The sequence below is a fragment of the Prionailurus viverrinus genome, chromosome X (assembly GCF_022837055.1).
Source record: "Prionailurus viverrinus isolate Anna chromosome X, UM_Priviv_1.0, whole genome shotgun sequence".
In the NCBI taxonomy this organism is placed as follows: domain Eukaryota; kingdom Metazoa; phylum Chordata; class Mammalia; order Carnivora; family Felidae; genus Prionailurus; species Prionailurus viverrinus.
This window is the reverse complement of record NC_062579.1, coordinates 84,562,082-84,589,127: the sequence shown is the minus strand read 5'-3', so window position 1 is coordinate 84,589,127 and position 27,046 is coordinate 84,562,082. Positions and strand designations below refer to the sequence as shown.

The following is a 27,046-nucleotide window of genomic DNA, read 5'->3' as shown; positions in this document are numbered from 1 at the left end:
GGGAGGGAGGGAAGGAGGGAGGGAGGGGGGAGAGGGGGAAAGAGAGAGGGGGAGAGGGGGAGAGACAGGGAGGGAGGGAGAGAGAAGGGAGTGAGAGAGAGGGGGAAAGAGAGAGGGAGGGAGGGAGGGAAGGAAGGAGAGGGGGAGAGAGAGGGGGAGAGAGAGGGGGAGAGAGAAGGGGAGAGAGAAGGGGAGAGAGAAGGAGAGAGAAGGGGGGAGAGAAGGGGGGAGAGAAGGGGGGAGAGAAGGGGAGAGAGAAGGGGGGAGAGAGAAGGGGGGAGAGAGAAGGGGGAGAGAAAGGAAGGGAGGGAGGAAGGGAGAGGGAGGGAGGAGAAGAGAGAAGGGGAGAGAGAGGGAGGGGGAGGGGGAGGGAGGGAGGGAGGGAGAGAGAGAGAGAGATAACAGGCATTGCTGTATCATGAGTATGTATGGCAGGGAATACAACAATCACTAGCACAGTTTGGTGCCCCCTCTTGATTTGTGCTTAGGTGGCAGCAGTTTACCCACTACTGATTTTTGCATCCTCAATGCAAAATCTAACAGTAAAAGGGACATATAAAATCTTTAAGATCTATGTATTCTGATGAATACTTTTGGCTTTATGGATCCCCCAAGAGGGAATCTCAAGGGTCCACAAATCATTCTTTAAAACCACAGTTCTAGAATATGGACCAAACAAAATATCTGAGCGTTATTATTAAATTACACACGATAGGGGCGCCTGGGTGGCTTAGTCGGTTAAGCGTCGGCCTTTGGCCAGGGTCATAATCTCAGTTTGTGAGTTTGAGCCCCACATCGGGCTCTCTGCTGTCCGCACAGAGCCCACTTCCAATCCTCTCCCTCTCTTTCTGTCCCTCCCCTGCTTGCGTGCTCTCTCCCTCTTTAAATCAAACATTAAAAAAAAACTTTAAATACATTACACACAATCAAATCCAATTGTCCTTCTTGCAGGCAATCTCATTACATACTCACCATTTCCTGATGCTTCCACCTGTGTACCATCTTGTCTCCCCACCTCACTATACCACTGAGGAATACTTTGATCTACCAGAGGGGGTGGCTCAGCATAGACTGGATAATTCTCTACATGAAGCTGCTGTTGCTGCTGCTGCATCTGTGGCACATAGACCATGGAGTGCCAGTAGTTGTGGTGATAGCACTTGGGCAAGAAAGAAAAAAAACAAACACTTTACTATCCTTTTACTTAAAGTAGTACAGGTTTTCACTAAAAAAAAAAAAAAAAGTTTGGCTATGATTTTCAAGAAAGGTAGCTATAACTTTTTTTCTCTGAAAAAAAAAACAGAACATGAGGAAATCTATTCTACTACAACTTTAAGATCTTTAGCAGCAGCTGTGTCTCATTTTTGAGCATAGGAATTCTTTTAAGAAAGCATCCTAAGGAAATTACAGACATACACAATGACCTGTATATAAAGATATCTTTCATAGCAATATTTTTAAAAGCAAAAGAATGGAGGGGTGCCTGGGTGGCTCAGTTGGTTAAGCGTCCAACTTCAGCTCAGGTCAGGACCTTACACACGGTTTGTGGGTTTGGGCTCTGCACTGACAGCTCAGAGCCTGGAGCCTGCTTCGGATTCTGTGTCTCCTTCCTCTCTCTCTGCTGCTCCCCCACTTGCACTCTGTCTCTCTCAAAACTAAATTAAAAATGTTAAAAAAAATTTTAAAAAAAAGCAAAAGAGTGGAATAAATCACAAGGATGAAAGGTACAGCATGGGGAATATATAGTCCGTGGTATTGTAATAGTGTCGTATAGCAACAGATGGGAACTACATTTGCGAGTGGCCTCATAGCAGAATATCAAATTGCTACCTTATACACCTGAAACTAACGTTAACATTGTGAGTCAACTATATATCATTTTTTAAAAAAGCAAAATACAGTGAACAACCTATGAAATCTTAAACAATAGGGAACTAGATGAATTATATATCCGTGATGGTATACAATACAGGCAATAAAAAAACTTATGCTGTCAAATATTTAAGAAAAACTGCTATCATGAACTTAAAAGTTTACAAAAATTACACAGCAGTCAATATGTGGTAAAAGAAATAAAGAAGCTATTAAGGAAGTATGTTACAGTGCACAGTGGTTATGCACAAGATTTCAGTTTCCTTTATATTTTAGTATTTTTCAGATGTACTACAACGAAGGCTATTACTTTGAATATAAAGAAGTTTATTAAAATAACTATTCTGCATTTCCTCGTATTCCCATGATGTAAAATGCAGGAAAAGGTTTTAAAATACCTCAGCCATCTGAAATGAATTAAGTTTCCACACATAAATATAGAAAACATAACGGAAGGTGCAAGTAGTTTATATTTTCAATTCTTGAAACTGAATTTAGCAAACAGTCTCAAAGAACAAAATATCACTCCACTACTCTTAATTTATAAATGTGTGCCATTTGGAGAAGATAGTTTTCTGGAAATGATAATACCCAAAGGTTTAGTGAAATTAGTGTCTGGGAATATGAACTAATCTGAACATTATTCAGGAGACTGTCTGAAGTTTACTATCATCTACCCAATCTTAAAATGCATCATTCCTTTTTAGGAAATATGCCATCTTGTTATAACATCAGAAGTCAGGTGTATTTCAGGGGGAAAATGATTCCTGAATGAAAAAATAAAAGCTCTTACCTAAAATCAAAAACACCTTTCAGTGATAGGAAGATATCTGTCAGAATCCCCACCCTTCTACAACTCCAGCGAGTGATGAAAATCAGTGTTTGGCAAATATCTATGAACACATATGGGCTTTAGAAATAATACAGCCCTTCAAATGTCTTTAAATTTGTCCAATTACTTTTAGGATTAACATGCAGAAATAACCATAAAAAGGTTTCAATTAAGCAGGACAAATAATTCACTTATTATTGAGTCAGAAAAACATAGTGAAGGGTTGGCATACATAGGATGCTAAACATGGAGGCCAATATATGCTAAAGTTGTGCTGCTTTCTCTCAACAATAGCCAAATTATGGAAAGAGCCTAAATGTCCATCAACTGATGAATGGATAAAGAAATTGTGGTTTATATACACAATGGAGTACTACGTGGCAATGAGAAAGAATGAAATATGGCCCTTTGTAGCAACGTGGATGGAACTGGAGAGTGTGATGCTAAGTGAAATAAGCCATACAGAGAAAGACAGATACCATATGGTTTCACTCTTATGTGGATCCTGAGAAACTCAACAGAAACCCATGGAGGAGGGGAAGGAAAAAAAAAAAAAGAGGTTAGAGTGGGAGACAGCCAAAGCATAAGAGCCTGTTAAAAACTGAGAACAAACTGAGGGTTGATGGGGGGTGGGAGGGAGGGGAGGGTGGGTGATGGGTATTGAGGAGGGCACCTTTTGGGATGAGCACTGGGTGTTGTATGGAAACCAATTTGTCAATAAATTTCATATAAAAAAAAAAGTTGTGCTGCTTTAATGTAGCAACTATTTCATAAGAGGAATTGAAGCACTGAGAGGCTAAAAGAGAAAACTGACCTATTGTCTTCAGAGAGATCTTACAAAGACAAATTTTAGGCTCCTCACAGTGTCCTTGGCTTTTAAAGTTCAAGAGTGTGATTATCAACCCAGTTTACATTTTTAATCTAGAGCTTATCAAAACAATTTCATCATGACTTACCTGCAATCCCAGATTGAAATAGTACTGCAAAACTTTTGTATCTAAAATTTAAAAAAAAATAGTAATAATACAAAATAAGTAAATAGAGCTAACTTTAAAAATGTAACGTCACAGGGGCGCCTGGGTGGCGCAGTCGGTTAAGCGTCCGACTTCAGCCAGGTCACGATCTCACGGTCCGCGAGTTCGAGCCCCGCGTCGGGCTCTGGGCTGATGGCTCAGAGCCTGGAGCCTGTTTCGGATTCTGTGTCTCCCTCTCCCTCTGCCCCTCCCCCGTTCATGCTCTGTCTCTCTCTGTCCCCAAAAAATAAATAAACGTTGAAAAAAAAATTTAAAAAATAAAAATGTAACGTCACAGAACTTAAAATGTTTCACAAATAAAAACTAGATATACAGGAGAAGAGGGTAGTCTTACTGTTCTAATTATATCTAAATGTATTTTTATTGACTGACCCGGGATACATGTATATTCTTACAAATATAAGAACTTGAGTCCCACAAACAAATGAACTCTAAGAAAACTCCCCTTAAGTTGGAGACTTCGGATACATACAAATATATTCACTATACCACTCTAAATGCCATCAGTTTGTATTTTGACTATTATGTGGGAGTGGAGTATAAAGACTAATGGTTAAGCCAAAGAATATGAAAAGGTAATAGCAGGAAGTAAATTCACAAATGGCATGGGATTCCATCCCTTGGTGTGTGTGTGTGTGTGTGTATGTATGTGTGTGTGTGTGTGTGTGTGTATGTATATATATATATATATATATATATATGTATATATATACATACACAAAATTTGTATATAGATATCCATAGCAGTATTATTCATAACAGCAAAAAAGTGAAAACCCAAATGTTCCATCAAGTAATAGACAATAAAAGGAGGCATACCCATACAACGGAATATTATTCAGCTATAAGAAAGAGTGAAATATGGACACACGCTATGACATGGATGAAGTTTGAAAACATAACGCTAAGTGAAAGAAGCCAGTCACAAAAGATGACATAGTGCATGATTCATATATGTCAAATGTCCAGAGGAGGCAAATCGATAGAGACACAAAGTAGAACAGTGGTTGCCAGGGCCAGGGGGGAAAGACAAAAGCACTTCTAATGGGTACAGGGTTTCTTTTTGGAGTAATGAAAATGTTCCGGAATTAGACAGTGGCGAAGGTTGCACACATTTGTGAATATACCAAAAACCAATGAATTGTACAATTTACATGGGTGGCTTGTATACTATGTAAATTAGACCTCAAGCTGTTAAAAAAATCAGGTGCAGAGTTCTGCCAAAAGTAGAAAAAGAGGAGATACAACTTTGGAAAAATGACCAGCAGTTTCTTATAAACCTAAATACACATCTATCTATGACCCATCAAATTCTACTCCTAGGTATTTGCCCAAAGGGAATGAAAACGTTATGTTCATAAAGACTTTTTATAATACGCATAGCCTTGGGGCACCTGGGAGGCTCAATCAGTTGGGCGTGGGACTCTTGATTTTGGCTCAGACCATGATCTCACAGTTGAGGAGTTGGAGCCCCAGGCCAGGCTCTGCGCTGATAAAAAAGGAGCCTGCTTGGGATTCTCTCTCTCTCCCTCTCTCCCTGTCACTCCCCTGCACCCTCCCTCCCTCTCTCTCAAAATAAATAAATATTGGGGCACCTGGGTGGCTTGTTGGTTAAGCGTCCGACTTCAGCTCAGGTCATGATCTCATGGTGCGTGAGTTCGAGCCCCGCATCGGGCTCTGTGCTGACAGCTCAGAGCCTGGAGCCTGTTTCAGATTCTGTGTCTCCCTCTCTCTCTGACCCTCCCCTGTTCATGCTCTGTCTCTCTCTCTCTCTCAAAAATAAATAAACGTTAAAAAAAATATTTAAAAAATAAATAAATAATTAATTAAAAAATAAACATGAATAAAAAGCCCCAAAATGGAAGTAACCCAGATGTCCTTCAACAGAAGAATGAACAGAAATAGAGACTCTGAAATACAGAGAACAAACTGACGGCTGATGGAGGGGACAGGGGAGGGGGAAATGCGTGATGGGCACTGAGGAGGGCACTTGTTGGGAGGAAAAGAACCCTCGCCCAAGTCTCAAAATCTCCTTACCTTGAGGCAGATCACTGCCACTTGGATCACAGGAATAAGGTGGAGGTGGAAGTGGTGGTGGTGGGAAGTTTGAAGCCTCTCCCACCTCAAGAGGTGGAGGTGGTAAAGGAGCAGCAGTGGTGGCAGCAGCAGCAGCAGCAGGAATAGGAGGAGAAAGATATGGATAGGATGGCGAAGCAATCACTAAAAAAGAAAAAGTAGGAATGCACACCTGTAACACCTTAGCAGTAAGTTCATCTACTTCTTTTGTGTCTCCAGTATGGTCAAAAGATTCCAATTCTTATGGTTTGACTTAAAAACAAAAACTTGGAAGATAAATTGCCCACCTTCTTAGACATGCCAGTTGAAAACTGGGAGTTCATTACAGGTTATTTTGAGTTCAGGTAATTACTTGAAATTAAAAGAAAAACAATCTGGAAATTGCAGAGTTTTCACCAGCAAGACTTTTTTAAAAAACATCAGCTAACAGGTACAAAAATGAACTATCATTAAAGCAAAATTTTTACTTAGCTTAATACAAACAAAGTTAAGGATGTTTTCAGCCATCTGCCATCCTTAGTCAAATCACAAGATGTAGAAGCTAATAAGAGACTAAATTACACAGATTACAGATTTAAGTAATCCTTGAAGGTTTCTACTTGGTAGCATCATTGGAACATAGGGCATTCTAAATCATGCCAGTTCCATTTGTAAGCACAGAATCTAAAACAGGCTAGATGAAATATCATATTGCTTTAAGTTTCTATACCTATTGTTATAGTTTAAAAACAGTATTCGTGGGGTGCCTGGGTGGCTCAGTCGGTTAAGGTTTCAACTTCGGCTTAGGTCATGATCTCACAGCTGTGAGTTCGAGCCCGCATCGGCCTGTCTTGCTATCAGTGCGGAGGCTGCTTCCAATCCTGTCTCCATCTCTCTCTGTCCCTCCCCTGCTTGTGCTCTTGCTCTCTATCTCAAAAATAAACAAACATTTAAAAAAAAGTTGGATAAACAACTCTTTGGGGGTGATGAAACTGTTCTCTCTTGATTGTAGTGGTGGTTATACAACTCTATACATTGTCAAAACTCAGAGCTGGGCACCAAAAAAGAATTCTTACTGGATCTAAATTAAACAGTAAAATTTTAAAACTTGCCCAACTGTTTTTAGTTTTATCATGTATGTAGAAATCTCCACTTTCACAGTTTTGGAAGACACATTTAATTTTTAGAGTAACTCCAAATATTCTAAAGGCTTTACGAATTTGTTTTCTATAAAACAATGGCTTCTTCAACAAAGCTCTGCTTATATTCTTTTTAAACTAGCACTCAAATCACACCATTTCTTAAAAAGTAAATTAGCAATTAGCTAAAAATACCAGAATGTGATTATGATCACTAGGTAAAAACCAACTACCAGACATAGAGATAGCTAAGTTCGTTCTCACAGACCTGAAACAATCCAATGCAGAAGAAATCTGGAGGTTACTTTATCTGAACTCACCTTCCCTGGAACTGCATTGTGTAATATGCCCCCTAAGAAAAAGCTTTTAGAATTTCCAATTGCTCTGGAGATACATGAGCATTTCATTTGCAGACTTGAAAGGGCTTTATAGGTTTAACAGGTAAAATTTAAGGGATAGCTCCAAAACAATGCAAACAAACCTCCCTAAAATATTAATGGAGGGTGCCTGGGTGGCTCAGTCAGCTAAGTGTCTGACTCCTAATTTCAGCTCAGGTCATGATCTCCCAGTTCATGGGATCCAGTCCCGTATCACGCTTCACACTGACAGCACAGAGCCTGGTTGGGATTCTCTCTCTTCCTCTCTCTCTGACTGCCCCACCCTGCATGCATGTACACTCTCTAAAAATAAACTTAAAACACATTAATGGAAACAAATGTAGTGCATTCAAAATGCTTATTTCCCCTGTCCATGAATGTACAGTCTGTTTCAGGACATCTCAGAATATGAATACACACAGTAAGACTCAACTTCTCTATAGGTCAAAGGGCAGGGACTTGGGTGTAGTGAGGTGCAAAATTTAAGGGGCCACCAAATTAATGCCAAAAATATTCATAATTAGTAAAATATCAAAATTCTAAATAAAGACAGGATCTAAGCCTGCATTTGCATGATCCCAAGAATGAGTGCCTTACTCAATTCATCCTCTGAGCTGACAGCTCAGAGCCTAGAGCCTGCTTCAGATTCTGTGTCTCCCTCTCACTCTCTGCCCCTCCCCTGCTCACACTGTCTCTCCTTATCTCAAAAATAAACATTAAAAAATACATTTAAGTATTATTTACCTTGATTACTGTGATTTTTTGGCATTCCCTTAAATTGTGCACCCAGGGAAAATGAGTCAATAGTCCTGGCCCTGACAAAAACCTTGGGGACAGTAACAAAACTCAGCAGTATTTAATGCCTATGAGGAGATTCATACTAAAGGCAATCATGGCATCTAACTGGTTGGCAGATAAGTGACTTCACAATGGAGGATGGGATGGGGCTGCCACGGAGACACATGAATAACACAATGGGAAACATGAGTTGATTCATCTAGAGGAGTGAACGGAATGTTAAAGAGCAATTAAAGGGGCGCCTGGGTGGCGCAGTCAGTTAAGCGTCCGACTTCAGCCAGGTCACGATCTCGCGGTCGGGGAGTTCGAGCCCCACGTCGGGCTCTGGGCTGATGGCTCGGAGCCTGGAGCCAGTTTCCGATTCTGTGTCTCCCTCTCTCTCTGCCCCTCCCCCGTTCATGCTCTGTCTCTCTCTGTCCCAAAAATAAATAAACGTTGAAAAAAAAAAAATTTAAAAAAAAAAAAAAAAGAGCAATTAAAAAGCAGCCATGACCTAGTAGAGTTATAACTGAGGTTGAGAAGTGACTCAAAGAACAAAAAGAAAATATATGAAGGTAGCACACATTTTTAGGAACGTCAACAAAGAACACAAATCTGGCATTTTAAAAATGGTAAGCTTTGAATAAACTGTGCATACATGAGGCATTCCAATGCTTGATTCATCAGTCACTTGGTTTTTTTTTTAAGCTCAGCACCCAATGTTTTTCCTTGCAATTGGCACACGGTAAAACCGGGGTCTAGGGGCGCCTGGGTGGCGCAGTCGGTTAAGCGTCCGACTTCAGCCAGGTCACGATCTCGCGGTCCGGGAGTTCGAGCCCCGCGTCGGGCTCTGGGCTGATGGCTCAGAGCCTGGAGCCTGTTTCCGATTCTGTGTCTCCCTCTCTCTTTGCCCCTCCCCCGTTCAAGCTCTGTCTCTCTCTGTCCCAAAAATAAATAAACGTTGAAAAAAAAAAAAAAACCGGGGTCTACATTTAACATTTTCAGTGAAAAATTTCTCTGGTCATCAGTATCATATATTGAATGTTTTTGTTGTAGGCACTGTGCTAGTAAGTACTTAATTTTTAAACTATCAGATACAGAAAACAAATCAAAACGAAGTATTTAAGGTGGATACTATCTAGATCAAGAAATAAGACTTTGCCAGCCACTCCAGAAAACTTCTGTGTGCCCCACCCCAATCACAAACCTCTCTCCCCACCATATTTTAACCATTTACCTTTCCACAGTAATCATTCCTTCACGGTTCTAGGAATTTTGTCACCCAAATGTGTATTCCTGGTTTTTTAAAGCTGATATCCTGAATCTCTTTAAATTGAATCTATTGATCCTTTCTCCATCCCTGTCATTTCCTTTCAGTTTTTCTTTTGAAGAATCTGGGACCTGTGACCTGTTGAGTTTCCCAGAGTCTGGATTTTCCTGATTATATAGTGATGGTATGTTTCAACATGTTCCTTTGTATTTCCTGCAAACAGGCAGCTAGATCCAGGAGACTGGATCAGACTCAGGATTGATTCCTTTGGCACATCTATAGGTAATATTTCTGCAACCTTCATAGCTACTGCTGTTTAACACTCATTCAGTAAGGAATGCAAAATGATTATCTTCACTGATTAGTTAGAATACTAATACGTAAGAACAATTCTCCTTATCTACTGTTTGGTTACCCGGTGGTACAGTTCATAGAAGGTAGGCCTGATAAGCACTTGATTCTTTCACTTTATTTTCCAGTTTTTAAGAAAATGAACTGGTTTCTCATCACCCTCCCAAGGTGACCAATTTTTAAAATATCATTAAGAACTTTTAAATTTAACATATTTGGTCTGTTCCAGTCTGCTTCGATTATCACTGTTGAGGCCCAAATTGTTATGTCTTTGGTCAGTTGAGAACCTCTTTAAGATGGCTTCTGAGTGCTTTCTGACATGGCCCCAGTACTCTGGTAGCTTCTTTGCTATCAGGCATGACGAAATGATAAAGGCTCATCTTGAACATTTCCCACCCAGACCTGGAATCAGCAGCCATTTCTCCACAAAACTGTTTTTGTTTTTAAGTGAGAAATGACATTTCAAGACCACAAAATCAGTGCTAAAAATATTGTTTCTGGGCCCTTTCAATGGATAGAGCTGGTAAATATATACACATATATCTAAAGATAAAACACCTAAAGTTATATCGATACTTCCAATTCAAATTGGACACCATAAAAGCTTTTCTTTAGCCTTATATCCATATAACCTTCCTTCCATACTGAGACTCCTGGTTTGCAAGGACACAAGGGGTAAAATTAAAATATCCCACACTTACTCATTTTAGTTGACATTACAGCCTCAGAATAAGAATCTGATTATCTAAATAAAAGAACCTGATGTAATTATTGAGTATTAAAAATGCTCGGCACATTCTATTCTTAAAAACAGCTATAGGGATGCTGGGTGGCTCAGTCGGTAAGCATCCGACTTTGGCTCAGGTCATGATCTCACAGTTCAGGAGTTGGGAGTCCCGGGAGTTGGGAGTCCCGTGTGGGGCCCTGTGCTGACAGCTCGGAGCCTGGAGACTGCTTTGGATTCTGTGTCTCCCTCTCTCCTCTGCTCCTACCTACCTCTTGCGCGCACACACTCTCCTTCTCTCTCAAAAATAAACACTAACAAAAAACTTTAAAAAGTAGCTATACAGTATCTGCCTTGTCCAAACATAAGGTTATCACTATTCCATAGTCGACTGTCTACCTCTTACCCCTCATTTTGTCTTCATTCTTTAGGTAATTATACGTTTAATACTTCCCATCAGGTCTTATTGTTGATATCCTTAACTTGTCTTGGTAGTCTAAAAGTCAACTCCTCTGGCACACTGAAGTCCATCTGATACAACTTTCAGTGATGGTAGAAATATTCTGGATCTCTGCTGTCCAATACGCTAGCCACTGGCCACACGTGGCTTTGAGCACTTGGCATGTGGTTGGTGCAAGTGAGGAACTGAAGATTTAATTGCAATTAACTAAAACTTAAATTTTTACATGTGGCCAGTAATTACCCTGGTTGACAGCACAGCTTTAGTAGATTGTTCAGGAAGGGCTCATGCAAATAATATCCTCTGAATTCTTACTCTCTTCTAAATTAAGTTTGGTTGCACATAAAACCTTTGATTTATACGTTGCTTATTTTAAATGTTACTCCATTTTCTTCTAGCATGAAGCACTTCTGTGAAAGTTTGATGCTTATATTTTACTTCTTTTATATTCCATAGACTCTTTTATCTGGACAAAGGACTTTCTCTTTAAAGACCACTCATTAGGGTGCCTGGGTGGCGCAGTCGGTTAAGCGTTCGACTTCAGCCAGGTCACGATCTCATGGTCCGTGAGTTCGAGCCCCGCATCAGGCTCTGGGCTGATGGCTCAGAGCCTGGAGCCTGTTTCCGATTCTGTGTCTCCCTCTCTCTCTGCCCCTCCCCTGTTCATGCTCTGTCTCTCTCTGTCCCAAAAATAAATAAACGTTGAAAAAAAAATTTATAAAGACCACTCATTTTACTAGAATACCTTGGTAGGCTGTTTTGAGTCATTATTCTCAAATATGCAGTGTTGCTTCAGTATATAGTTTTAAAGATTTTTAATTTCAGGAAAAGTTTTCTGAATTATAGTTTTCAGTATTTGTTCTTTTCCCTTACTTTGGTTTTCTTCTTCAGAGACTTCTATCACTGATCTCCTTTGCCTAATGTTTAACATGTCACTTTTGAATCTTTATCTTCCTTTTCTTCATTTTCAATTCCCCCTCCCTTCTTCCATCTTTCTTTTAAAGTGTCATCGGGGGGCGCCTGGGCGGCTCAGTTGGTTAAGCATCCAATTTTGGCTCAGGTCATGATCTCACAGCCCGTGATGAGCCCCACGTCGGGCTCTGTGCTGACAGCTGAGTCTGGAGCCTGCTTTGGATTCTATCTCTCCCTCTCTGCCCCTCCCCTGTTCATGCTCTGTCTCTCTCTCTCTCAAAAATAAATTAAAACACTGAAAAAAATTACAAAAAAATAAAGCATCATCTTTGTATATACCTGATCATGTCCTTTATAGTTCAGTCTTCAGTATTGAAATGACTTTCTGCCATTTCTAATGCTTTCCTGTGTTGTCACCTAATTTGAGTTTTTTTTAATTCTGATTGGTTATTTTTTTAAGTTTTTATTCTAATTCCAGTTAGTTATACTCTAATGTTTTAGATTATCTGATCTTTAGCTCATTCTGAAATAGGTGTTTGTTTAGTTGCATTAGTGAGCACATTTCTTGACATGTTTTTACTGCCTATACACAGGTTATTCTTTTTTGTTCTTAAAACATCTTAGTATAGGATCTGACCTTACTGCTTCGTTACGTGAAATTATTTTTTATGAACTTTAGAATGAGGTGGATACAGGATCATTCTGCTTTTTGGTAGTGTTCAAACCCAGGACTGCTTTCTAGGATTCCTTGGCTCTGTTCTCATCTTCAGTCTGGATAGGCTCTTTTCCCTGTCCTGATCAATTCTGATTTCACTCCCAGCAGTTTCTCCCCAGTGAGGAGTACTATCTTAAAAGGGAGCCCTGGCAGGTCAGTTTTGAGAGTTCTTAGGGGCCAGATTGCTCCAAGCCCTTCATTTCCTTTACCATGTACCCAAAGCACTCACCTAGTACTGGAGAGATCAAATCCCTTCCCAGTCTTAGGTGCTCCTTCCGAATTGGCTGCCCCACTTTCCAGTGAATTCTTTTTAGCTCTTTTGGGGTTCTCCTGTTCCCAGGTCCATCAGACAACATCCCCGATGCTTCCTTCCATCTTCTTGCTCCCACATAGAAACTGATAGCATGCAGTCCTGGGACTGGTGGTTTGTTCTATCTGCTTAAGTTTTGGGGTGTGTGGGGATACCTTGTCACCTAATTTTATTATAAATGTTGTCCATGGGTTTTGGTTTTGCTATTTCCATTTTTATTTGAAGCCTCAGATCCTGTTTTTGCCACCACCTTCTCAGAATTCTGAGAGCATTAAATTGTATTAACTCATTAGAATTTCACAACCACTTCATAAATTGGTACTATCAGTACTCCCAAGCTACGAAAAGGCTCGATAACTTGTCCAAAATTACATAGCTAGTGAGTTGCAAAACCAAGAGTCTAACCTAAATTTCTTAAATTCTAGAGCCTATATTCTTTCATGAGAAAATGATTATATAAAAATATATTTCACAGCAAACTTTTCAGGAATTCTGTGAAGTATGAAACACCTCTACTTTCATTCCTGTATAATAAAACTGAAAATTTAAGAAATTAGTAAAGTCCTCGAAGTTTCCAGCTACAAAATCATATCAAAGCCAAGATAAATATTGAAATCCTGGCTCTCAAATTTCAAGGATTCCTCAACTACAGAACATACGTTATTAAGTAGGTTAAACTAATTTAATACTAGAAATTAAAGTAGCCCTATCTAATCACTATAATTGTCTTTCTATGCGTGTTCACGAATAGGAAAAGAGGCTTCCCCAAGTCAGCAACCACTAACAACCTACCTGGCCTGCCTTGCATAGATGGAGACACGAGTAGAGGCGGTACAGCATTCTGTGAGGAGGCTGAAGCGGTACTACTAGCTTCATTAGCTGCTGCACAGCTAGGTAAGACTGGAGCTGGAACATTATTGGCACAGGAAGCTGCACCTGCTGCAGAATTTGCCATCACCTGTAAGTGTAGAAAAAAGTTTTAAAGTTTAGGGATTTCTCAAACACCAGGAGGCTCTTTTCTGATCCTCTATTTCAGGATACAGTGTATTTTGATAACGACAACAATGAGAAATTAATCTTTATGTAAACCCTATATAAATAAGATTATTTCTTTTAGGAGACCACAATTACCTTTAAGATTTGTAAATTTTTAATTTATTATTTTTCTGAAAAGGTGATACATTAATAAGATTCAAAAATCAAGTATGAAATTATATACAATGGGATGTTTCCTTCCAACCCCTATCCTCCATCTACCTAGTTCCCCTCTCCCCAAACAGGTAACCTCTGCATTTCCTACGTGTTATCCAGATACTGTTACATTTATTTTTACATGTGTGTCCATTTCCCCCATGCTAATGCACTTAGTTTTTAATTTTTTTTAATAGAAAAGGTACTTTGCTTTTTTGCGTGTAAGCTTCATGTGACTGCAATTGATTTGTCTGATTAGGCCACAACACTCAATACAGTGCTGTGCACAGAGATATGCTCAACAAATAACAACAGACCCTTCTTGAACACACTGTTCTCAATGCAGTCTCCATTTTCTTACCACCCATCGCTGTGTGGCTGCTACCCGTTCTGGTCCTCAGAAACCGAATTCAAAGTCACCAGTGGTCTTCATCGCAACATATCCTAGTAGAATCTTGCTAGTCCTTATGTTGCCTGACCTTTTGGCAGCAACTGACACTTGACTGCTCCTTGAAACATTCTCTTACTAGGGCTTCCAGAATAATACACTCTCCTCTCCCCACCCCCTCCTTGGCTATTCCTTCTGTACCTATCTGCTAAAATTTGGTGATCTACAGGCTCTGTTCTGGATGCTCTTCTCAATCTCTTCCTTTTCCCAGGATGATCTTATTCACTCCTATGGTTTCAGCTACCTTTTTGATGCCAAGTCTGTATTCTTTACATTTAAGTTTCATCAAATGACCAAATTGACAGTGAATTCATATTAATTTGCTTATTATATAAGAGGTTCGGAATAAAGAGACTATGAGTAGTCAAACGTCAACACACAGAATGTGTCTAGAACACAGGAGATTATCAATTTGTTGAATGAATTTACTAAGCACTGTGCCAGGCACCACAAAGTACAGTAATAGTTAAGATAAGGACATATATATATAAACAACTTCTTTTAGGGGAGCCTGGGTGGCTCAGTGGGTTAAGCATCCAACCTCGGTTCAGGTCATGACCTCATGGTTTGTGGGTTCAAACCCTGCACTGGGCTCTGTGCTGACAGCTCAGAGCCTGGAGCCTGCTTCAGATTCTGTCTCTCTCTCTCTGCCCCTCTCCCCTACTCACACTCAGTCTCTCTCTCAAAAATAAACAAACATTAAAAAAGGTTTTTTAAATAAGATGAAGGGCAAGGAGAACAAAAAGGAAAAAAGTCATTTCCTCCCAACTGATTGTTTGAGAACACTATGAAGATTACCTTCTGGGGATAGTTGTATGAGGTAACTGTGTCCTGAGGAGACATAGAACATGGTCTTCTGTCCTGAAGAGACTTTAATGAATACAGAAGTATAGTTAAATAAGGTGAATCAAGAAACCAAATAGCACATCGATAAAAGATCTGCTTTATTTCAGTATCTTCTTAAATTAGGTGAAAAGTGCTCTGTCCTGAAAGTATTCAGATTTGGAAGCAACTACTAAGAGAACATTCCAAAAGGTATCACTGTAGTGCCTGATTCAGGTGATTGTGCTATTTCCTATCTACAGAGATCCTGATCATATCCAATTCTAGTCTAATGTAGGTACTAAAATGTAATAGAGGACTGTAATTTAAACATTTCTCAGTGGCCTTTGTTGCCTTAAAAGCTTCGAAATCGGTAGGACCAAGAACAGTGTTGCTAAAAGAAAGTATTCCAAATAAAGATGCAGCTTGGTACAAGGGTGGATATCTGGTTATTCAGCTGTATCCTATCTAAGCAGGATGGAGTGAGTATACTCCAAGTAACCACTCCCCTCTGGTTCAAGACCCTCTTTGTGAAAGTAAAAAAGATTTTAAAAGGCTCAGAGCTAAGCAGGACAAACAGTCATCACAACAAAAACAAAAAACCTAGCAGCAGAAATTGGTTTAATAATGAAAGTAACATAGAGAGAATCAAGGGAAGTAATCGCAGAAAACAAGAGGAACCACACTGTGACAAAGATGAGCCCAAGTTAACGTGGATCTAAGACTGCACATTTCTAAAGTTTGTGCTCAAGTACACCCAACGCACCTGCCAAAAAGCAAACTTTGGCTTTGGCTCAGAAAGCCCAGGGTGAATGTTAAACAATTCTACAGAAGGATTCAGTTGAGAGTTGGGCACAGAAATAAGAAGTTTCAATAAATGTTCACAGTTTTGTTACAAGGCTCTAAAGCCTGGACATCTTTAAGTCCTGCGCTGAACCTCTCCCCACAGCATGCTGTGATAAAAATTACTTAAAAACTTGCTACAGCGTTGGTGACTGGGGTGTGGGAGTGGAGCACATCCTGAAGGGACTGAAAGTTACCCGGGATGTATGATAATGGAAATTCAGAACAAAAAGGAACATGTGACAAATGATAAAAGGACAGAAAGAAATTAAGTATCTACTCTTGTCAAACTGGATGGTGAGATTTTTGCTTGCTTTTTCACTGGAGTGAAATCACTAGGGTGGCTATTTAAAGAAATGACATAAAAAGCCGATGAGGAGAATAATAATGGCAGAGTGGGGGGAAAAACTATTCCTCTAGAAGGGACAAGGAAAGGGAAGGAGAAATAAGGGGAAGAGAATCACATATCATAGTTTTCTTCATTCCTAAAATGTATCACCTGAACAGTGAAAACAAAAATTCAGTATGTGAAATTAAGATTTGCCATAGTTAGAGAACAAAGTTCTCTATTCTAGAGAACAAGTTCTTAAAAATATCCCAGTTCTCCTTCGGGGTACATGGTCAGCTGTTCTTCCTGGCCCCATCTAAAGTTAGGTGTGGCCATGTAATATATCTGGTCAATGAAATACGAGCAGAAGTATTAAAAGCCAGTGTTCAATTACTTTATTTAGTTCTCCAAAGTACCTGTGAAAGCCCATGTCCATTAGTCTGGGTCCCATAAGTGACTATGACAAACAAAAGCCTGCTACCAACCTATACTAGACACAGGATTAGCAAGAACAACTGTCCTGTGTTAAACCACTAAGATTTGGGGTGTGGGGGGGGAGTGTTACTGTAGCATAACTTAGCTGTACTGAAATGGTATTTTGGTAATTAGAAGTAGGGTGCTACTGTAACAAAAATGTCACTTGAAAAGGAGATTATGAGCTTGTAGCTCCTAGGGGAGGTTTGGAAAACAATGTTCGTTTTGTGTTTTGATTACTGTTGGCAGAGTTTAGCAACCTATTTTAAGACAGGTGTGTATAGAAAAAGTAGTTTGTAGGCAGGAATGAAACGGAATAGAGAATCCTTGAATACAGAGACTTACAGGGTTGAAGAGGTAACTGCTTCAACCCCAAACTGTAAAATATAAAATTGATTAAGTGCTTTGGACAACGAAGAGCAGTTAAAACTTGGCTTTGAAGCAGAACTCAAATCACTGTTAAAATCTGACTACATTAAGATATCTCAAAGCATGTGTCCAACTAAGGATGCAATATCCATTGAATCCTTGCTCTTGGACAAAATGGCTCACGGAAAAGCCTCTAAAAGTATGGTTCCTCCATCCCTGAGAAGCCCAGGTACTTGCAATCAAGTAGAGAGAGAGAGACAGAGAGGAATAAGAAAGCAAATTATAGCAAATCTAAGTAGTGTATCTATAGAACAAGAAATGTCAGTATGGCTACCGGCATATAAAACTAATAGGAATCAAATAGAGAAGCAGCATAATAAATTAATCACGCAGCCAAAGACACTATGAGAACTAAAACCATCCAACTGAGATAAAACAAGCCTTGGGCTCCAATTTTCTTTGAATGAGAAGCAGGCTGAGAAAGCTCCTCAGCTGCCAAGAAGGACTATTCTCCAATGCCTACTTCAAATATGGCCAAGGAAAGAAGGGCCTTGGAGCAACCAAGAGCCCCAGAAAGCAATGAATCAGAGAGCCTCTCCAGGGAAGAGTCCCCATGTCTAGGTTGTCTGTCCAGGATGTCACCTACAGGCCATGAACTGTGTTTCTCCCATTTTCCCCTCTTTCTGAATGGGAATTTTTACTGCCATTCTTCAGTCGGCTCCACCACTGTAAACTGGGTGCGTAGGGATGAAATAACTTTGTATCTTTGGTTTTAGGCCTCCAAATGAAGATGAGCCACATCTGGACCCAATTCAGAGAACACTACACATTTCCCAGAAACCTTGGGCTCTGAGTTTAATTACACTGAATAAGATTTCTAGATTGCCTCCCTTGAGGTGGAAGCAAGTAATCTGCCTGTGGGAGGGAGTTTGAGTTGAATGTTGTAGTCCTTAGTGCTGTTAAATATTTCAAACTTTTTGACTTTCAGGCACATAGAAATTAGACTCTTCAGTGGAGCATGCTCTGGCAGATGAAAAAGTAAGTGACATGTGTCATCTCCAGGTGGAGGCTGTTATGAGCCAGTGCATCATTCACTACCCTTTTAATGGAGTTTCTATCAGCCCAAGTCCCTGAGCAGAGCCCTCCTGTAGACCTCCAGTGGACATGAAGCAGAACCAAGAAACAAACTTTTGTTATGTGAAGTTACTAAGACTTGTGGCCCACTCTTACTGAAAAATCATAATAAAATCCCCTAAAAAAAATCATCACTGCCAGTGTCCAAATTTCCTCTTATGTCAACACATTAGGACGATCTCTAAATACATTAACACCAGGGTCTTAATTTCTTCATCTACAAAATGGGAGTGAAACCCTACCTCATAGGGTTGTTCTGATTTAAATATATTTCTATATATAGCTCTGAGAACAGTGCCCTAGTACACAGGAGACAGAAGTGCTTGCCATTATTATGAAATACCTACCAAGTTTGCTGTAGATTCAGTTGTGCTATAAACACCTGAAGTTTCATAGTCTGGTTCTAGAGAATATAGCCAAAGTAAAGTAAAACATGAGCATTATTTTACAATTTAAAATTGTATAAACAATGAAGAATGTCAGAGTATATCTAGATCTCACTGACCTGAAGGATAAATATAATCTTCATGATATCTCCCTATAAAAAAAGACAGAAGAAGTGTTTATGTAGGGCTTTTCAGCTCAGCAGAGCCAGATGGCCAGCACTTGCTTTTTCTCAAGTTTTATGGATATATATTCAAAACTAAAATGCCTATGTCCTTGAAACAGGTGATTTGATCTTTCATACCAGTTAACAGATATAGAAGCCAGGGACTGACAGTAAACAGGACAAATTCCTCCTCTGAAAATTTCCTTAGATCTTAAGAGTTCAGGCAGAGGTGAAAAACCCAGAGCTGTATCCAATCTTTCTAGTCAAGCAGTAGAGTACGATGATTAAATTCACTGGCTCTGGAGTTAGGGCTGTCTAGATTTGAATCCTGACTAACTTATAGAACTTAACATCACTTTAAGTGGGTTATAGTGCATCAATTTCTGCACTATAAAACAGGGGTAACAGTACCCAGCTCATAGGGGGTGAACAGAACAGAACATGGTGCTTAATATATATAGTAAATGGTGTCTGTAAAGTACTAAGTATGACCCATAGTTTGCTTAAGTAGACATTAAAGGGGTGTATCATGCCTCATCTGTTTCTCAGGCTGTTTTAAGTAAATAATACTTTTAAAGTTGGTTTGTTCTCAGAGGATGGCTCAGTGAACTAAAGTATTTTGCTTTAAGACTACAATACCATTGAAATGCAGAGAAAATTAATCATCAATTGGACAATTTTCCACCAAATAAAACCCCACAGGTCAAAACTGGATTTGATTCTTAAACATGTCACTTATCAAACACATACATGCAACCACTCCAGACAGCAAGATTTACAGTGGGAACAAAGATTTGATTACTCTGAATATGCCACTACAGGTGAGCAGTATATCTGAAGGTACCCACCAAGCTAAAGGGAAAAGACAAAAGGGTCATGCTGAGTAGAAGAGCAGAGAACATACATCCTTAAGCACATGCATGCACATGCATGGGGACAAAGTCTTCACAGATCATTCTTGTGCTAGATGTTTTGTCTTCATTAAATTCCCAGAAATACCTTTTTTCTTCTACATCAGTAGTAGAAAGAAGAACATACAAGAAAATAAAGAACTTGACTGCTAAGTCAAGTCACTGAGACTGCCTCACACTGCCTTAATCCACCCAATTCCTCCAGAATTGTTTGAGTAGAATTGTCGCTTACGGATCATTTTATGATAAAATGGTAAAAATAAGCACACCCCATAGTGAGAGACACCCTAACAACTGTTAAGAACATACATATAGGCTTTAGTGTCAGACAAACCCAAATTCAAAAGTGATCTCTGCCAATCTCAAAAGACTATATATTGCATGATTACACTTGTATGAAATGTCCAGAATAGGCAAATCCTTTGAGACAGAAAACAGATTCGTGGTTGCCTCGGGCTGGGGGGGAAGGGAGGTTGGTACAGAAAATGGGGAGTGGCTAATTAGTACAAGATTTCTTTTTTGGGGTGACAAAATGTTCTAAAGTTGATTGTGGTGATGGTCATTCACCGCTGTGACTATACTAAAATCACTGAACTGCACACTTCTTAAACAGGTGAATTATATGCTATGTAGATTATATCTAAATAAAGCAGTTATAAAAAAGTTAAATCTCTGTCACTTACTAAAGGTACGACTTTGGCCAGGTCATTTACCCTCTGAACCTCAATTTCCTCATATAACAAACAAGGGTACCAAATTCCTTTGAGGGATACAGTTAAATAGATTAAATTATAAATATACTTAGTACAGTAGATGACCAAGAGGATACAATGAATAGTAAAGTTCTAAGTCAAGTAGACTTCTTCGGGCAAAGACTGTTTTATAGCAGTTTTGTACAATAGAAGCTAGTCACAGAAAAGCCTAAAATATACAAACAAATGGTCTTCACCGTAACAGAAGAAGTGCCTTGCTCATAAGGAACAGATGTTTCCTATACCAAAATCCCACCAAATCAAAACTCACTAAAAGACCTATGCAGAGAGCTGAAAATAAGTTATAACAATGTGGTGGCCTATAGAAATAGATGTCTGGCCTTCTGAGAAAGACCAAGACATCTTCAAAATCCTAGCAAAGCTCTGAGACAAGAACTGAGAACTCATTCAAAATGAGCTACTGGAACAGTGTGAGACCCCAAAACCAAAACCTGTTAAGTCTACTTCACAGCCCTGATGACTAATGCCACAAGAATCCTCCTTTAAAGAGACATTTAACTGTAACTGACTCACCATTGTGACTCTGGCCACTGGCCCCTTCTGAGTTCAAGGTCTGTTTGCCTGAGCTATGTCCTCGCCTTGCAACACAGTATCGCGAAGCAGCAGGAACCAGTGTGGAGGGCCCTCCATGACTCTGTACCAAAGACACACAGTTCATCAAAAAAAGCTGTATTTTAATGTACTTTAGAATCAAAATATGTGAGAAAATTATCAAGAAAACAGAAAATATTAGCCCATAAGGCAAGTGTATTTGTCCACCTCTACTCTTTTTCTCTAAAAATAGCTTTAAAAGTTCTCCTCTCCCATCTTTTTTTTTTTTTTTTAATTTTTTTTTTCAACGTTTATTTATTTTTGGGACAGAGAGAGACAGAGCATGAACGGGGGAGGGGCAGAGAGAGAGGGAGACACAGAATCGGAAACAGGCTCCAGGCTCTGAGCCATCAGCCCAGAGCCTGACGCGGGGCTCGAACTCACGGACCGCGAGATCGTGACCTGGCTGAAGTCAGACGCTTAACCAACTGCGCCACCCAGGCGCCCCACCTCTCCCATCTTTAAAAGCTCTAAGATAAAAGCTCAAGGTTTCCGTAAGTGTTTTATTTGCAGTTTGTTCAAAGAGCTAAAACATATCCACACTGCCTTTACTTAAAAAAAAAAAATAAGAGAAAAAGTAAACAGCTTTTTGATTAAAGCTTTGACCTACTTACAGGTAAAGTTGGATAAGCAGTCTCATCCCCTTCCTCAACTTCATAAAAGGTAATGGTTTCTTCTACGCCCCTGGGCATCTGTCCATTCTCTGGGGCAAAGCTATACTGGCACTCCTTGTTCATGCAATGCATCTGGCGGTGACTACGTCTAAAGGAACTTAAGTATTAAGTAGTTTAGAGAAAAGGGGAAAAAAGTTAAAATATAGTATGGTAACTTGTTCCAAATTTCTAAATAACTGTTCAAACATCTCAATGCTGACACTAAAAAAAATTTAATCCATGTATTTGTCACTCAGCAATGAAGCCCAACTTGCCCATTTTCTGATTTTCAACATTTAAAATTCACTTACCGAGATCTATAGGAGAAGTTATCATAGCCCTGGCAACACCTTTTACCTGGGCCAGGGTAAAAACCAACTTTAGGGGCTTCCATGTTATGCCTGTTGATAAAGCGAGATGAATCCCTAAGAATGAAGGGAAAGGAAAACAAAACTGTTTATCTAGTAATTGGCACTTAAATAGAATTTTTTATCACGTTATCGGCACTTAAGTAGAATTAACACATTTTTCTAAAAATATCCCAATAGAAAGAGCTGTTCTGCCCTCACTACTTGTATTAGGCCTATCCATTATTAGTGGATACAGTGCCATATCCCCGACACTCATCTTGATAGCTCTAGCTTATCTCTTCAACCATTCCGTATTTGTTCAGTGAGAATACAATAAATTCATTTGAAAAAAATTTAAGTACACATCAGTTCCATCCACTAAGCAAAGATTATAAAAGAAAGCTAAACTATTAAGATATTTCTAAATTCTACTTTAATTCTGTCTAGGAATTATTCACAATACCTAAACAGAGATGTACACTACCTTGGAAGTCAATTAAGCCTTACCTGGGCATCCCATATCCCCGACCCTGTCTCTGAGGTGGATGTTGAGGATGGAAATGCTCATTAGACAGGACATTGGCAGCTGTCTGTGCGTAGTGCACTGAAGGGTCGTGCCCATAATGCATGCTGTGCTGAAGCCTGGGCGGGAGGAAGGCGTCTCCCCTGCCGTAAGCCATAGTCACATAAACCTCTTTTCCTCTAACTTTTTTGAACATCTTCTTCCGCTGCTTCATGTCCATCTCTGACATAGCTTTCAGGCAAACAAAGTAGGAAATAAGCTTCATAACCAAACCAAGAGATCCAATCCCCCCCACCCACCCAAATGCCTAGAATTTTCAAGGGAACAAACCAAATAAATACAGGAAGGTAATGACTGTATTTTTTAAGGATGTACTAGATCTTCCATTTGGAAGGGCAAAACCAGCAGGCAATTTCCCCTATCATTGGACATCTCCACACTATTTTTAGTTCAGGTGGCTTTGCTCATCAAAACACAGTCATTCAGTCACCTACATTACTTATTTTCCCAGAAATTATGGCTACTAATAGAATGTCTGCTTCTATGAGGTGTTTTCCTAGTTCTCTGAGAAATCCTTTCAAGTTTTAGAGTCTAAAATCTACTCCAGCTTGTTAGCACAAAGTCCCCTGAACAGTGGTTCTCTACCAGACAATTTTGCCCCTCCCCACCCTGAGACCCATGTGGCAATGTCTGGAGACATTTTTGGTTGTTGCAACTGTGGTAAAGATGCTACTGGCATCTAGCAGACAGTCAAAAGATGCTAAGCAGCCTACAATGCATAGGACAGCTGCACACAGCAAAGTTTTCCATACCAAAATGTCAGTAATGCTGAACTCTACCTGAGAACAAGACTTCCGTTAGATCTTAAGAAGGGGTAAAGAATAAAAACCTTCAGTATACAAACCCATTTCTGGGACATAGCCCCCGGAAATTTTCTGGTAACCTCTTCCTTTCCGACTGGGCATACCACTCCAGGCAGGAACAGGTGTGACTTGGGTAACTGGTTTTAAGTTAGCCAGTGGAACAACATGCCTTCAAATTAAAGATACCACCATAAAGCCGCTGCAACACAGACTTAATTTTCACTGGATATACATACCCTCACCCATCCACTTCATTTCAAGCATTTTCTACTTAAACTTGCTGGCACACTTGCTACCCTGGTGAGGTTTTCTTTTTAGGTTAGAAAACCTAAGAGTAATTTGTACAATTTCACAGCTATTTGTAGCATATATCACGTTCCAGAGAAAAGACTGTGACAGACTAGTCTACAAATATCTGTTGCCTTTCCTTGGAAGAGGATGATAGTTTCCCATCCCATTGACTTCAGGCTCAGCTATGTAATCCACTTTGGCCAATAAAACACAAGGAGATGCTTTAAGAAGCACCACGTGGTTTGTCATGTTCGCCTCTTTCCCCTATGATCATGGAAATGGGTCTAGATAGAGCCTTTGCTGGCCTGGATCCCCTTTTCTGACACACTATGAAATGCTAAATGAACACAAGAAATGAACTTGTTTTAAGCTACTGAGTTTTTGGTTAGAAGGGCAGCTTAATCAAGTTAAATGGTTCTCAAAGTGGACCAATAGCATTAGCTATCACCTGGAAATTACGGAGAAGTTCAAATTCTTGGGCCCCATCAGATATACTGAAACCAGAAACCCTGAGAATGGAGTTCATCAATCTGTTTTAACAAGCTCTCTAGGTAATTCTGGGGCATGTTAAAGTCTGAGAATTACCAGACTAGCTTATCTTGGTACAGGCAGAAGCTTGTTTAGCAAACCGCTTTCCAATTAGTATGAATGGTTTTATACCAGAATTCTGTTGTATTTAGTATTTCTGGTAAGTTGACTAGAGCCTAGGGATTTGGAAACTTTTATATACAAGTATACTGAGATTTCATATTTCAGCATATGCTTTTACAATCTGAGATAAGTCATCTTAAGCTGGTACCAGATGTAACTCTGGATCTCTTACTAGCATCCTGGCAATTCTCAATTTACTACTACAAAAAGGCATCAAGAGCCAAAGATTTTAGTAATACAACAAACTATTGTATTCTTACTTTTCTGCCAATTCTTCAATGAAGACTGTTACGGAATTATTCTCATTTCCAACTTCTTGAATATGAGCATTATAATATCTTCCACCTGATTCCAAGCGAACCTGAAAGAGAATAGGAGACAGTAAACATACATCTAATCTCAAGTCTTTTGCCAGATCTGGCTTCTGACAAACAAAAATACAACTCCTCCCCCAGAGCACAGTGTCTACTTATCAAAGCAGTTGCTAATAAACACTGCCAGCCAGTCTGGCTCAACAGATGTGGCACATGATAAAAAAGATCCTTACATCATCTCACAGAAGCTTGTAATTAAAATTTAATACAACCATTAAAAATTTTTTTCTAGCATTTTGTAAATGACCTTTGTTGAACTAAAACTGCAACCTTGGAAAAACTAATTTTTTAATGCTTATTTATTTAGAGAGAGTGAGTGAGCAGGAGCAGGGGGAGGGAAGAGAAGGAGAGAGAGAATCCCAACCAGGTTCTGTGCTGTCAGTGCAGAGGACAACGTGAACCTCCATCTCATGAACCATGAGATCATGACTTGAGCTGAAATCAAGACCTGAACACTTAACCAACTGAGCCACCCAGGCACCCCCAAATTACTGAGTTTTTAAAGGACGAACTAACCTGACACTTGTCTCCCAAATAGTACTGTCTCCCAGCATACTCCATGTAATCAGTTTTTTGAAGTTCTATTAAAAGAAAATGAAGATTCAAGCTCAACTGAACTGGTTCCTTTCCCGTTTTACACCATTTAATTTTCTACTTTACATTTACCAGTGTTTTTGACAATGCTACTACTATAAGCTGAAACCTGGGGGCAGGACTGGTGGGGGAAGACTCCTAAAGGGTCATTCCATTACTCTTGACAGGTTATTTCTGTGGTTAATTTAAGGAGACCTGCCAAAATAGTTTGGTGCTATAAAACACAGGTGGAAATTGGGAGGCTGTAATCTTAGTTATACCAATGGAAACAACTTGATAGTAACACACCTCAATGAAAAACAAACAAACACTACCTAGTTTCTTCAAAGCATCTTATTATTTTTAACAACTTATTGTGTCTTCACCTCATTCTAGATCGTTAGACTGCTAATTATACCTAGGTTCACCAAGGTTCAAGAAGTTGAATATGAAACATTAAAAGGCTACCCTGAAGGCAGAACTTTAAGGGCAAATTTGAATAACTTAGTTCTCTTATAGGGAGTCATAAACAATTACCTATTTAAACAGTTGGCAAACTTTCTCTGTAAAGAGTAAGTATTTCAAGCTTTGTGGGTCATACAGACCCTGTCACAACCACTCAATTCTGTCATAAAAATACTTATGGACAATTGAATTTCATATAATTTTCATGTGTCAAAATACACTGTTCTTTTACAATTTTTTCTGCCATTTAAAAATATAAAGACCATGCTTAGCTCACAGACCACACAAGAACAGGTGGCAGGGAAGATTTGTTCTAAAGGCCAGTTTGTGGACACCTGACCTATTCATTTATCAGTGAGTAGTTTTAACACTTGAAATCTAAGATAAGCTTATTTACAGTTACATATTTTGGGTACTCAAAGTTATCTAAAGGGTATCTCCACAGTCTTTGAAAAACTAAAAGTCCCAGATAAACATCGTATTCTAAAAGATCCTTCCCCACTTCTAGGTTTCCTCTTCTCGATTTAAAATCATGTATTAAGTAAGCTAAAAAGTAGGAGGCTGTCCTTTATAACAGTACATTAAAAACATCTCATTAGAAATAATTTGCAAATTTTTTCCCCTGGAGGTCAGGATTCAAAAGCATGCTGTCAGTATTTCATTACCTTTTCTGCTGTCCAACCAAACATCAAATTCTACATTACGATAGATTTCTGGATCCAGGGCTTTAAGCACCTTATACGGGAAGAGCATCTTTGATGGACTCTCTGGAGACTAAAACAAAAATAATCATGCTACAAAATCATCATCCTTAGCTTCAAAGTTCCTTCTATGAAGAAAGAAAGTTGTGTTTTTTCTTAACTATGTACATATGCCTCCCTTTCCTTCTTTATTAAAAAAAGAATTGAATGCCACAGTAAGTTTTGTTGCGTATTTTAAAAATCAGGAGATTAAAGAAGCAATATGCAAATAATCTAAAAGGTTTTAGATGGCAGAAGGGAAATATTGAAAGCAGCCAACAATTTAGGATATATCTCACAT

The 27,046-nt window shown here is 39.3% G+C and overlaps 1 protein-coding gene across 1 annotated transcript in view; it reads right to left on the bottom strand.

Moving 5' to 3' along the window:
- Nucleotides 1-27,046, bottom strand: part of ALG13 (ALG13 UDP-N-acetylglucosaminyltransferase subunit) — a 62,896-nt gene that overhangs the window by 3,955 nt on the left and 31,895 nt on the right. Inside the window, 15 exon segments of the mRNA XM_047843397.1 lie at nucleotides 973-1,159; nucleotides 3,661-3,701; nucleotides 5,776-5,958; nucleotides 13,621-13,786; nucleotides 15,266-15,337; nucleotides 18,785-18,840; nucleotides 18,943-18,975; nucleotides 21,185-21,305; nucleotides 21,877-22,033; nucleotides 22,227-22,340; nucleotides 22,773-23,019; nucleotides 23,693-23,820; nucleotides 24,854-24,954; nucleotides 25,484-25,548; nucleotides 26,671-26,779. Coding sequence (XP_047699353.1) covers nucleotides 973-1,159; nucleotides 3,661-3,701; nucleotides 5,776-5,958; nucleotides 13,621-13,786; nucleotides 15,266-15,337; nucleotides 18,785-18,840; nucleotides 18,943-18,975; nucleotides 21,185-21,305; nucleotides 21,877-22,033; nucleotides 22,227-22,340; nucleotides 22,773-23,019; nucleotides 23,693-23,820; nucleotides 24,854-24,954; nucleotides 25,484-25,548; nucleotides 26,671-26,779 — 1,780 coding nt within the window.